Raw genomic sequence first — 14946 nt, forward strand, 5'->3', positions numbered from 1 at the left:
TATCAACCGTGAGCCCAACCATCAATGTTTTTTTTTAATAAGATAGTTAAGGTGGTTTATTTATTTTCTAAAAAATATAAACCTTTGCAACATCATCATTGAGAATAACCGTACATATTTTTAGACAGCGACAAAGGACGAGCTTCGTGAAATAATAGTGCTATAGGAGACTTTTTCGTAATGTTATAAGATTAGGAAGTTCACCAAAACTTTAATTTTGTGCAGATTTTTCTTAAAATAAAATGTACATAAATCGAAAGAACAATCAAGGAAAATACTATTGTAATTCATTGAAATCAGTGTAAAATTCCTATCTTATATATTACGAAAAGTCACGTAGCATGCACCACAAAAAATAATAATAATTCGATTTATTCGTATGTGGAATGGGCTATATTGTTATGTTTGTATATAATGTGTTTGCCGAAATTAATAAATAAAATAAAACAAATTGTAATCCCGGAGCTCCCCTTTAAATTGTACAACTTTAGTCACGCTCCAGTGAGTCAGGTTGATGTACGCATGTGTAGTGCAAATCAAAACTCACACGGTGTGTTGTTAAAAAACCATGATACATTCATACTGCAAATTTGTGAAAAATCCTGCTTTGTCTTCCTATTTGCTATGTTATTTAAAACATAATAACTCATTATTTACTGGGGTTTGTGCTGACAACAAACGGAGGCTATGTGTGACTGCAGTTTCGAGGAGGAGGTAGGCCTTATATTAGGCCCCTGAATCAAGCCTATTTTTTACTTTGTTGTGACCGGTGGTGGGTGGGGATGTCAGCGGAAACGTTTGGTTTCGGCTTGACAATTTTTTAGTCAGTGGCCTAGGCTAGGCAGGCTTAAGTTGCCTCTTTAAATATAAACCTCCACCATAGGACTAAATTCTTATTACACATTGATTTTTCCTGTCTACAGCAGCTGGTTGATTAATTAGAGAGAATATTTTTTTTAAAGTAAAAAGAAAAGTATGTATGTTTTATAGGCCCGGTCCTACCTACTAGATAGGCCTAGGGGCCTAGACAGTGTAATTAAATATTTATATAGTGTAATTAAATACATATTTTCCCAAACTAGTTTATCTACTGAGCCAAAATCTGACTATTTAGATGTAGATGGTGTCAAGTTGCATTATGTTAAATTTGGACATGGAGAACATCCATTACTTGTCATGCCAGGAGCTCTTGGTAAGATCAATTGATCCCCTTTTAAATAATTTGGTACATTGCCCCTTTACTTGGTAAGACATAAAGAAGTCACACTGTCCCTTTTAAAAATCTCTTGATGGTAAGAAATCATTGCTCACACTGTTCCTTTAAACCAATGCTCGGTATGATTCCATTGAAGCTGTGACACGGTTCTGTTAAATTACTATACCATTGAGTCACAAAGCATACATTACATTATAATTATTTTAAACATCCTACCAGTATACAGTACTTCAATTTTACATTTTATTTGTTCATGTATACTTTAATATTAGGCTCAGCATTGTCAGATTTTGGTCCTCAGCTGAATGGTGGGTTCGATCCTGAAACTTACACAGTGATAGGATGGGATCCTAGTGGTTATGGCAAATCAAGACCACCTAAGAGAACCTTTCCACTGGACTTTTTCCAAAGAGATGCTAATCATGCACACAATTTGATGCAGGTATAATTACATTCATGTTTCTGAACATTCTAATTACAATAATACAATAATTGATTGTCCATCTTAACACTCTTTGTTTAATACAGTAGAACTCCTTTTAATGGACACATTCAAGACTGAACAAAAATGTCTCCTTAATTCCCTAGTCTAGATTACCAAGACTCCCCTGGTTTCCATTAGCAATGGGGTAATGGCTATGAGCATTCACTAGCTAAACCTAGGCGCCTAGAGCATGAGAACACCTCTAATCCAACTACCCACCGTTGGAAGACTAAACCGGGGGCCTTTGCTCATGAGTTACGCCACTGCCCACTAGGAGGCAACGCAAGGATGCACGTTATTAAATGACAAATTGCAACAAGATGGATAATGAAAAAAAATATTGAATAAAAATAAAACTTGCAATACTATACTTTTAGTAATCTAATACCTCCCAAAAGGAAACAAATTTTGTTTTATTCTGGTAATACAAAATAGATTCTAAGTGATAGCCTGTAATAGGATACACTTGGGACTACGCTCAGTCACAATGTTATTTCTGTACTCCAATTACAGTAACTATAAGCTTTCTGGGCTAAGGATTTGTCTTGTAATACTGTATTTTGACGGTCCGCATACTATGTGCCCCAGTATCCAGTGTTTGATGTTAAAGGTCATAGTTTTTCATTTTCATTTAAATTGCAGTCTTTAGGTTATGAAAAATTCAGCCCACTTGGATGGAGTGATGGCGGAATAACAGCACTAGTGTTAGCCTCTCAATATCCAGAGAGCTTGAGAAAACTTGTTATTTGGGGAGCTAATGCATTTGTAGCTCAAGAAGACTTAGACATGTATGAAAGTGAGAATCCTGTGTCTTTTATATTGTACCCATATTCCTAATAGTACATGCTAATAACATGATAAGATATTTAAAAAAATGTTTTATTTTACCATAAACAATGCAAAGAAGCATACAGTACAAATACAAAGAAGCATATAAGAAAAAGATATACAAATATATTTAAAAAGGTAGCTATTCAAATTGCAATGAAAAACTATACTGTTGTTTGGTCTTCAGAAATAATTCAGTACTGGGGTAAAGCTAGTCTAGATTCTACATGATTTTATTGGTAATTTTTTGCACACATGGCGTATATATAACACTTGAGCTGGAATCTATTTATACAACTTGAAATGGTAGCGCTTGTAAAGTAATACACAAATACAATACTAGATCTAAATCTAGTTTGAAAAAATATTGAACCCAGTAATTTGAGATTACAAGGTTGGCAACTGACAATAAGACCATAATGAAATATAATAAATATACAGGTGTGGTCGGTTTTACACATATACAGATAAGACCTGACAAAGTTATCGCATTATAAAATGCCCTTTAACTGGTAAACAGTTGCATACAATAAACTATTCAATCCTCTAGAAACTAAAAATGTCAGTGACTGGAGCAAACGAATGATGCAACCAATGTTGGATATGTATGGCAAAGAATATTTTCAAGAGATGTGGCTAGGATGGATTGAATGCATAACAAGAATATACAATGAAAATAAAGGAGAGCTGTGTACAAGAAATTTGCATAAGATACGATGTCCTACATTACTATTGCACGGAGAAAAAGACCCAATGGTACCAAAAATACACCCAGGTTTTCTACAACAAAATATTATGGGATCAAGGTAAAGATTAGATATATCAAGCGGGCGCATCAGAGATGATCGTTTGTTCTGTAATAAAAATGGGGTCATCACTCCTGTTGACAGAAAACTACCCTATGCTAGAACTATTCCAATATATGCACTACACTACATTCTTTTTTTTAAGTGCACACAAGCCAGATGTGTACACCTAAAGTTCCTATTATCTAAATTGAGCATGACACTATTTTTATTTACTTTATCATATAACCGGAACTGTAGTTTTTAAGTGTAGACACATTTGTTATGTGCCCATGGTATCCTTGGACTCCTGGTTGGAAGGAACCACTATTGTAAAAGTTTAAAGTTAAATCATAAAATTATTAAAACATTTTTTAAATGTGTTCTATATTGATATTAGGTGTAAAAATTATAGACAACTTAAGTTATAACTAGTGTATTTATGTCTATTCTGCTCTGCCTACATTTCCTAGTTTAAAATATTACATTACATCATTTGGTAATTAATTGATTAATAATATCTTATTTTTCAGATTAATACATTTTTTGGATGGAAAACATAACATCCATTTGAGATACGCAGAGGAGTTTAACCGACATGTGGATATCTTTTTACGAAAAGAAAATTCATGATTCAAGATTTTCTGAATAATGTATTTGTCCCTTGAGATGGTGCACTCATCATTGTTTTAACAAATGATGTTGATATTTATTTTTTTCTTTAATAACAAAATGAAATACAAACACATATTATAAACTTGATAAAGAAACTTTAATATAAAAAAAAACGAACATTTTTGTTGAAATACCAATTCATTGAATAAGTACGAAAGAGTGATTTCTAATTTTTTTATTCATGTTTTACCAAATACCACGGAGTATGCTTTTGATACATTTGCAAGCCAAGTCCTTCAGCATCATTTCGTTCTTTTAAAGTTAATACTATTTCAGTGATTCAGTATTTTATTGGTACTCACTTTCGGTGGTGCGTCCATACAAATAACAACAAAATATAAAAAGTAAATGATGATTAAACTTACATAATTTCAGGTAAACATGACAAATCGTCATGAACAAAATGAAAAAATAAATAAATAAAAAATAACAAACAAAAAACAAACAAAAAACAAAACAAAAATAAACAAATAAAAACCTAATGTAGTAATTGTAGACTTAAATAACTACTTTAAAACAATTGGATCACGAGCAAATCAATATACAGATACAATAGGTCAGTAGTAAATACAAACTAATGATTAATTTACTTACAAAATGTCTGATGGATCATCATAACTTAAGATGAAAAAAAAAATAATAAAATTACTTAGTAGTAATAAAACAATTGGATAACAGTATAAAGATACAATAGGTCAACAGTATAATACACAAACATGATTAATTTACTACATAAATCGAAATAAACATAAATATATGATTATATGTATTTTGAAATTATAGATACAGCAAACGTCAAATAAAGAATTTTATTTGCTTAATGATTAGTTATTGGAATAAGTAAAAAAAAAAGACAGAAAGGTACAACTAAGTAGTCTATTAATGTATAAATCAAATAAGCTATTAATTATTGGGGAAATGTAGGTATTTTCTTGGGTAGACAAAGCACAATACGCTGTTCATAAAAACAAACCTGCAGACCTAAGCCATGGAATTGTGTTTTAAAAAATGAACATTACCTGTAAAGCACATAAATGTACGTCCCAAATCGGTACATTTTTGGCGTATTCGACTGGGCTGTTGCAGATAATCAGAAGATTCTAGTTCCTCAATCTCTTCGCGCTTTTTGTATGTGGGAATCACTGCGAAGTGTTTACGAGTTTTAAACTGCCAGTCTATATTAAAAGTAGACATCAGATAAATTTAAAATATGTCTTCTGTAATCGTTCTTAACTTTCTTGTCGTAACACATTGGAATGCTTATGTTAGTTGAACAGACACGGCATACGTCCGTGTTTGAATGTGATTCGTATTCCCACGTGAAGTAAAACCGTGGCCAATAACTGCGTTCATACGCATTCAACCAATCACAAGCTCCAGAATAAGTACTGTATCGATTAGTATTATAGACGTATTTTTCTTTCCAGCTTTTATGACGAATCAAAGATTTTTCCAAACGCTCCATTTCATTATCTTTAATACTCCAAACTACCAGATTACAGCTTCTTTGTTTGCCTTATCACAGTTTATGTCTAAATAGTGCTTTTTTGGTATGGATTTATTCCGATCCTCAACTTGTCTGTATAAAAAAAAACAATTAACATTACTGTATCTTAAATGGTTAGAAAGGTTACCGCAGGCCTATGTTATTATTATTGGGAGAATACACTACGTATTCGACGACAATAATTTATTAATAGTTACCATGAGCCTATGTTATTATTGGGCGAATACGTATTTGATAACGTTTATTTCTTTAAACTAGATCAGAGAGAGCAAAGGGGAAAAAGACTTGGTAATTAGAAGGGGGAAAATAACTCGGTTTCGTTCCCAAAGCACTACCCAATCGGAAGAGAACACTGCCTAACAATGTAAGTTCCACGCAGTCAGAAGATGTTAATGATTTTTTTAATGTGTTTTATACAAATTGTGATTCCCTTCTAAATAAGAAGAATGAGCTTTTGTTGCGTTTATCTTCAGAGAAAGCTGATATCATTGCTTTGACTGAGATTCTACCAAAGAAGTACTTTTTTGAATTGTCTATAGAAGAGTTTCATATCCCTGGATATCAGATGTTTTTGCCAAATGAAAAGCTTTCATCTGGTAGAGGAGTTGTTATTTATGTTCGAAATGGGATGTCTGCCACTCCTGTTTTGTTTAAAGATATTTTGTTTGAGGAATCCATGTTTGTTGAGATTAGAGTCAAAGATCGCACCTTTTTAATTGGATGTGTGTATAGAAGTGACTCCGGATCTAATGTCAATAATTCTGCCTTGTGTTCTCTGTTTAGAAAAGTGGCATCCTTTTCTTGTTCCGATTTTATTATAGTTGGAGATTTTAATTATAGGAGTATTAATTGGGAGCTAGGATATGTGACTGGTGAAGATGGTAAAAATAGTCATAATTTTTTCGACACCATTAATGACTTATTTTTAGCTCAGCATGTACGAGACCCAACCCGTTATAGAATAGGAGAACAGCCCAATGTTCTGGACCTGGTATTTACATCAAATGAGGATTCTATTAGTGAGGTCCTTCAAGCTCCACCCTTAGGTAAGAGTGATCATATGGTACTTCGATTTAAAATTCCTGTTAACTTAATCAAAGATGAGGTGGTAGAGGTCAGAAATTATTTCCATGCTGATTATGATAAGTTTCGTGGTTTTCTTGATAGTGTCGATTGGGACACTGAGTTATTGGATAAGGACGGGTTACACTCGCACGGTTCTTTTGATGAGATTTTATCTAGAGGTATGGAACAGTTTGTTCCAAAGTGTAAGAAACACTTGTCTGGAAATTTTAAGAGACCTTTGTGGTTTACTAAGGAGGTTGATAAGTCTATTAAACAGAAGAATAAATGCTGGAAACAGTATATCAAAGCAAAGCGTAAAGGGCATGAAAGTGCTAGTGTCAAATGGAACACGTTTATTAGAGTAAGGAATGATACTGTCAACTTGATTAAGAGTTCTAAAAGCATCCTTGAAAATAAGATTGCAAATGAGGTTAAAGTCAATGAAAAGTCTTTCTGGCGCTATGTAAATTCTCAGTTAAAAACCAGATCTGGTATTCCAACTCTTAGAAATTTTGAGGGTAAACTTGTTGTAGATGACCAAGAGAAAGCCGAGTCTTTTAATTCTTTTTTTAGCAGTGTCTTTTGTAAGGAGAACTTATCGAATGTTCCAAATCTGGATAAAAAGATTGAGGCTTCTTTGTCAGATATTGAGTTTAGTGTAGAAGATATTCACAAGCTGTTGTCTAACTTAGTTATAGATAAGTCAGCTGGCCCTGATGGCTTTCACCCACGGGTTTTGATTGAATTAAAGGATCAAATTGCTTACCCTCTCAGTCTAATATTCACTAGATTATTCAATGATCAGAAGGTCCCTCTATCGTGGAAGGAGGCAATTGTAATACCTATATTCAAAAAAGGCAAAAAGGAGGACCCGGCTAACTATAGACCGGTTAGTTTAACGTCGGTCATAGGGAAAATGATGGAAAGGATTATTAGGGATAAACTTGCAAGGTATCTTGAGAGTAATGGTCTTTTGTGCAACGAACAATTTGGATTCAGACAAGGTAGATCATGTGCATTACAACTACTTGATGTCCTGGAGAGTTGGACTACTAACCTGGATAACCATGATAGCTTTGATTGTGTCTATTTAGACTATAAAAAGGCTTTTGATAGTGTGCCACACCAAAGGCTTCTAGTCAAATTGAAAGGTTTTGGTATTACGGGAAATCTACTAGGTTGGTTCTCTAATTATTTGTCAAATAGAACGCAACGAGTTAGTGTCAATGGTCAATTATCATCACAGGCTCCAGTATTAAGTGGAATTCCACAGGGTAGCGTTGTGGGCCCAATCTTATTTTCAATCTTCATTAACGATTTACCTGATGTTGTCGAATCTAGTATACGTTTATTTGCAGACGACACTAAGTTGTATAGAGTGGTCAATAACATTGATGATGCGGATTTATTTCAGAGAGACATTGACAGTGCTTCCCATTGGTCTAATGTTTGGCAATTGCCATTTAATGACACTAAGTGTAAGGTATTTCATTATGGTCGTGATAATCTTAAGTTCTTGTATTCAATGGCTGGTAATTTACTACATGAGGTAAAGCAGGAGAAAGATCTGGGTGTTACCTTTGATCCTAGTTTAATCTTTAATTTGCATGTAGCGGATATCTGTAAAAGGGCTAATAAGAAACTAGGAATGATTTATAGATCTTTTAAATTCTTGAATAAAGATGGATTTTTGAAGCTGTATAAGTCTATTGTCAGGCCAACGCTTGAATATTGTAACACTGTTTATAATCCTATTAGAAAACGAGATCAGGATGAAATAGAGAAGGTCCAGCAAAGAGCAACAAGATTGATTCCTAGGTACCGAAATATCCCTTATGAACAACGTTTGAGAATTCTTGGTCTTCCTACTATGAGATATCGAAGGCAGAGAGCGGATATTATCCAAGTTTTTAGGATTGTTAAGGGTTTCGATCGTATCTCGATCAACACATTTTTTGAATTTGATCTAGAATCTCGGACCCGTGGACACACATATAAACTCAAGTTTAAAAGCTCTCGTCTTAATATTAGGAGGGACACCTTCTCCAGGAGAGTTATTCTCTTATGGAATGCTCTGCCTACGGATGTAGTTTCATGTGCTACGGTGAACTCGTTCAAAGCAAAACTTAACGTCGCATGGTCTAACCACCCGCTGAAGTTTTCACCCTATATTGAATATGATTTTATTGCTAAGAGGGGCTTTTAAGCACTGAGTGCTTCGCCTCGATCCCGTAGACGAAAGTGTACGGGAAACAAGTAACAAGTAAACAAGTAGATGGTACGCTCGCTTCGCTCGCGTACCATCTAGGTCATGCCCACAGATGGTTCTCGAATATATCGATATATATATAGGCCTATAAATAATAATATACCACTAAATACAGTAAAACAATTACTTTGTTAAAACTGTCACACTTTCATAGTCGATTGAAATAGTAAAGTACATGTAACGATACACCACTACGACGTTTATATTTTTTTTTATAATATTAATACTTAATACAAACACTGAGAAGCAAGTTTATTTGTATATTATGTGTTTATAATCTAACAGTTGGGCCTTCCCACACTCACAGTAATACAGTTTATTTGTATATATTGTTATATTATATCTAACAGTACCAACACTCACAGTAAGAAATTTGCGATTCAAATGGCGACCAAAAGTTGTTAATACGTATTTACAGTATTGTCCAAAGTATTGCATTACTATATCTTAAGGTTTTAAGTTTATCCTCCAAGGGCCCATACATTTACTTACTTGCGTTAAACCAAATATTTTGGAATGTTCCATTCACCGCAAATCAATACATAATATTTGTATAAACTTATATTAAATCTATCAAAATAGTATTTTTTAAAGAAAATCGGCCTGTCTTCAACATTATGATGCTGTACTTGAGCTGTTCAACCGATTTTCAGCTATTAAAAACAATTATCGCAGGAGGAGATAGGTAATTGCGAAGCATCTTCGTATTGTTGTGTGCGGGTATTTTTCAAGATGGACATCCATTAGACAGTGTATACCACGATTATTAGTTATAATTGTCAATTATCTAACACAATTTAATTAGTGAATAGGGTTACATCAGGTGGTTCAAAATATGTTTTCATGCTTTATAGGCATGTAAATAATATACCATTAAATACAGTATCACATTTGCGATGTAATACTTTGTTAAAACTGTCACTGTCATAGTCGATAGTACATGTAAAGATACACCACTACAACGTTTATATTTGTTGTAATTATTAATTAATACAAACGTTAAAAAGCAACTGTAATAGTAACCCACTAGTCTAATAGTAACCCTCTTCTAATAGTAACCCACCCTACAATTAGATTTACGGTATATTTGTTGTAATTATTAATTAATACAAATGTTGAAAGCACTGTCAGTAACAAAGTTAATTTGTATATTGTGCGTTTATATATCTAACAGTAGGGCCTACTCACATTCACAGTAATAAGTTTATTTGTACATGTGTTTATATATCTAACAGTACACACACTCGCAGTAAAAAATGCGATTCAAATGGCGACCAAAAATGGTTAATACTTATTTACAGTATTGTCCAAGTATTGCAATACTATATCTAAAGGTTTTAGGTTTATTCCCTAAGGGCCATAAATTTACCTACAGGTACTTGTGTTAAACCAGGGAGGTTCACCTCACTGGTTAAACCAAATACTGTAGTTATATTGGAATGTTCCATTCATCGCAAATCAATACATTTGTATAAACGTATATTAAATCAAAATAGTATTTTAAGAAGAAAATAGGCCTGTCTTCAACATTATGATGCTGTAGTCGATCTGTTGCTGGTTTTCAGCTATTAAAAACAATTATCGTAGGAGGAGATGATTGTATGCGGGTATTTTTCAAGATGGACATCCATTAGGCAGTGTATACCACGATTAGAAAACATCCCTATTTGGGGCAAATCGTTGAACCTAAATTCGTTTTAATCGTCAATAACTAATTGTCTAACTCAATTTAATTAGTAAACAGGGTTACATCAGTTGGTTAAAATCAGTACCGAAAGCATGAACCAACTTTATATACCATCGAGTAAAAAGTAAGGCGCGATTTACCGAATTTTTCCCTAACGTAAATTTATATATAGATGTTGTTCCCTAGATTTGATATTGTAATAGCTATTGTTTTGTAATACCCTATAGACCGTTTAGACCATTTGAGCTTAATACATTACTATATTAAAAATACGTCTGTGTTTTTAACTTTCCACCAGATACATAAAATAATACAAAAACTTAACTTACTCGTCGTTTTCTTAGGCCTATGTGTTTATATTACCAAACTTACCTCCATGCTCCAAATATATACAATCTAAGCATTGTGTCGCACTTAATTACCTTGAACAGTTTAAGACCTATTACAATTAAGCTTAGGCCTAAGGTGACTTCCTCCACTATATACACCATTCAACAATAACATTTACCTTATGATTTCTTCAATCTTGCCAACTCCACACAAAACACACAGTATGTTTAACTGTTCCGCATTCATAAAACACCTATACATTATTATTTGAGTTTACCTTACGAAATGTGGTTTTGAAAGGTACCGTCATTGATGGCTATTATCGTTTATCCCTATAGCTGTACAGTCATTCCATAATATTGACGGTTTAAAAAGCGGAAGACAATTGTAAGGAATGCATCCTGAAATTGCGGAAATCGAAATAATAATATTCTAGCCGATTCTCAATACTATATCTATTATGTCCTTTGTCACTGACAAATGCTATAATAAAGTATCACATGTGATTGTCCCCTGACCTTTCAACAGCAAAATCATTAAATTGTTGAAATGAAATAAAAAGTAAGACTTCTATAGACATATCGTATGTAATTTCAGAAAATACAGTATCTAAGAAGAGTAGATTTTGCATAAATATAACCAGTGGCGCATCATCAAGACCAGTGCGTAACGCAAAATAATTGTATTCTTCTGGGCAGAAATTGATTGAAACGACCTATAAATTACTCAAAGAGCCGGGCTCTTGGACCAGGCTAAGGTTGCTCGCCCCCCCCCCCCCACCCCCCCCCCCCCCCCCACTAATAAAATCGGATCTGCGCCGTTGGATACCGGTATCATAATCCTAACCGTTTATTCAGGGGTAGAGGGCGGTGGGGTGTTATTCAAAGCGGGGCGTTTATTCAAATAAATACGGTATGTATGTGTATATTATTGAGATAACATGCGAAAATGTCCACCTTTTTATTTTTCGATCTAACTGGTTATTATAGCATAATCGACGTGATCAAAACACATTATTCAACTATGCGCATGTTAATTATTTAAGAAATAAATAGGTCGAAAATTGGCCATTTTTCGAAAATTTTCCTGTACTATAGTACAGGGATTTTTTCAAAAAATGGGCAAATTTCGACCTTTTTATTTTTCGATAAAACTGGTTACTATAGCATAATTGACATGCGCAGAACCCATTATTCGACTCTGCGCATGTTTATTATGCTATAGTAACCATTTATGTCAAAAAATAAATAGGTCGAAAATTGGCCATTTTTCGAAAATTTTCCTGTACTATAGTACAGGGATTTTTTCAAAAAATGGGCAAATTTCGACCTTTTTATTTTTCGATAAAACTGGTTACTATAGCATAATTGACATGCGCAGAACCCATTATTCGACTCTGCGCATGTTTATTATGCTATAGTAACCATTTATGTCAAGAAATAAATGGGTCGAAAATTAGCCATTTTTATTTTTCGATAAAACTGGTTACTATAGCATAATTGACATGCGCAGAACCCATTATTTGACTCTGAGCATGTTTACTATGCTATAGTAAATTGGCAATTTTTCGAAAATTTTCCTGTACTATAGTACAGGGATTTTTTCAAAAAATGGACAAATTTCGACCTTTTTATTTTTCGATAAAACTGGTTACTATAGCATAATTGACATGCGCAGAACCCATTATTCGACACTGCGCATGTTTATTATGCTATAGTAACCATTTATGTCACAAAATAAAAGGGTCGAAAATTGGCCATTTTTATTTTTCGATAAAACTGGTTGCTATGGCTTAATTGACATGCGCAGAACCCATTATTCGACTCTGCGCATGTTTATTATGCTATAGTAACCATTTATGTTAAGAAATAAATAGGTCGAAAATTGGCCATTTTTCGAAGGTTTTCCTGTACTATAGTACAGGGATTTTTTCAAAAAATGGGCAAATTTTGACCTTTTTATTTTTCGATAAAACTGGTTACTATAGCATAATTGACATGCGCAGAACCCATTATTTGACTCTGCGCATGTTTACTATGCTATAGTAACCATTTATGTCAAAAAATAAATAGGTCGAAAATTGGCAATTTTTCGAAAATTTTCCTGTACTATAGTACAGGGATTTTTTCAAAAAATGGGCAAATTTCGACCTTTTTATTTTTCGATAAAACTGGTTACTATAGCATAATTGACATGCGCAGAACTTATTATTTGACACTGCGCATGTTTATTATGCTATAGTAACCATTTATGTCACAAAATAAAAGGGTCGAAAATTGGCCATTTTTATTTTTCGATAAAACTGGTTGCTATGGCTTAATTGTCATGCGCAGAACCCATTATTCGACTCTGCGCATGTTTATTATGCTATAGTAACCATTTATGTCAAGAAATAAATAGGTCGAAAATTGGCCATTTCTCGAAAATTTTCCTGTACTATAGTACAGGGATTTTTCCAAAAAATGGGCAAATTTCGACCTTTTTATTTTTCGATAAAACTTGTTATTATAGCATAATTGACATGCGCAGAACCCATTATTCGCTCTGCGCATGTTTATTATGCTATAGTAACCATTTATGTCAAGAAATAAATGGGTCGAAAATTGGCCATTTTTATTTTTCAATAAAACTGGTTACTATAGCATAATTGACATGCGCAGAACTAATTATTCGACTCTGCGCATGTTTACTATGCTATAGTAACCATTTATGTCAAGAAATAAATAGGTCGAAAATTGGCCATTTTTCGAAAATTTTCCTGTACTATAGTACAGGGATTTTTTCAAAAAATGAGCAAATTTCGACCTTTTTATTTTCGATAAAACTGGTTACTATAGCATAATTGACATGCGCAGAACCCATTATTTTCACTGCGCATGTTTATTATGCTATAGTAACCATTTATGTCGCAAAATAAAAGGGTCGAAAATTGGCCATTTTTATTTTTCGATAAAACTGGTAGCTATGGCTTAATTGACATGCGCAGAACCCATTATTCGACTCTGCGCATGTTTATTATGCTATAGTAACCATTTATGTTAAGAAATAAATAGGTCGACATTTGGCCATTTTTCGAAAATTTTCCTGTACTATAGTACAGGGATTTTTTCAAAAAATGGGCAAATTTCGACCTTTTTATTTTTCGATAAACCTGGTTACTATAGCATAATTGACATGCGCAGAACCCATTATTTGACTCTGCGCATGTTTACTATGCTATAGTAACCATTTATGTCAAAAAATAAATAGGTCGAAAATTGGCCATTTTTCGAAAATTTTCCTATACTATAGTACAGGGATTTTTTCAAAAAATGGGCACATTTCGACCTTTTAATTTTTCGATAAAACTGGTTATTATAGCATAATTGACATGCGCAGAACCCATTATTCGACACTGCGCATGTTTATTATGCTATAGTAACCATTTATTTCACAAAATAAAAGGGTCGAAAATAGGCCTTTTTTATTTTTCGATAAAACTAGTTACTATAGCATAATTGACATGCGCAGAACCCATTATTCGACTCTGCGCATGTTTATTATGCTATAGTAACCATTTATGTCAAAAAATAAATAGGTCGAAAATTGGCCATTTTTCGAAAATTTTCCTGTACTATAGTACAGGGATTTTTTCAAAAAATGGGCAAATTTCGACCTTTTTATTTTTCGATAAAACTGGTTACTATAGCATAATTGACATGCGCAGAACTTATTATTCGACACTGCGCATGTTTATTATGCTATAGTAACCATTTATGTCACAAAATAAAAGGGTCGAAAATTGGCCATTTTTATTTTTCGATAAAACTGGTTGCTATGGCTTAATTGACATGCGCAGAACCCATTATTCGACTCTGCGCATGTTTACTATGCTATAGTAACCATTTATGTTAAGAAATAAATAGGTTGAAAATTGGCCATTTTTCGAAAATTTTCCTGTACTATAGTACAGGGATTTTTTCAAAAAATGGGCAAATTTCGACCTTTTTATTTTTCGATAAAACTGGTTACTATAGCATAATTGACATGCGCAGAACCCATTATTTGACTCTGCGCATGTTTACTATGCTATAGTAACCATTTATGTCAAAAAATAAATA

General features: G+C 33.3%; 1 protein-coding gene across 1 annotated transcript; it reads left to right on the forward strand.

The window, feature by feature from the left end:
• Window positions 1–516: 516 nt before the first annotated feature.
• Window positions 517–5008, forward strand: LOC144849592 (serine hydrolase BPHL-like). The gene is made up of 6 exons (XM_078706551.1): window positions 517–714; window positions 1083–1192; window positions 1489–1658; window positions 2343–2496; window positions 3079–3334; window positions 3847–5008. The coding sequence occupies exons 1-6, from the start codon at window positions 569–571 to the stop codon at window positions 3944–3946; spliced, it is 936 nt and encodes a 311-aa protein (XP_078562677.1). The 5' UTR covers window positions 517–568; the 3' UTR covers window positions 3947–5008.
• Window positions 5009–14946: the final 9938 nt, after the last annotated feature.

This window comes from Antedon bifida, chromosome 8, assembly GCF_963402885.1.
Source record: "Antedon bifida chromosome 8, ecAntBifi1.1, whole genome shotgun sequence".
Classification (NCBI taxonomy): Eukaryota; Metazoa; Echinodermata; class Crinoidea; order Comatulida; family Antedonidae; genus Antedon; species Antedon bifida.

What these genes read in the sequence shown, in the direction of transcription:
- LOC144849592 (XM_078706551.1), top strand. Translation starts at nt 569, where the DNA reads ATGATACATTCATACTGCAAATTTGTGAAAAATCCTGCTTTGTCTTCC. An exon ending in ACTGCAGTTTCGAGGAGGAG is followed by an intron (nt 715 to 1,082) that starts GTAGGCCTTATA and finishes TTCCCAAACTAG; the next exon opens with TTTATCTACTGAGCCAAAAT. An exon ending in AGACTTAGACATGTATGAAA is followed by an intron (nt 2,497 to 3,078) that starts GTGAGAATCCTG and finishes TCAATCCTCTAG; the next exon opens with AAACTAAAAATGTCAGTGAC.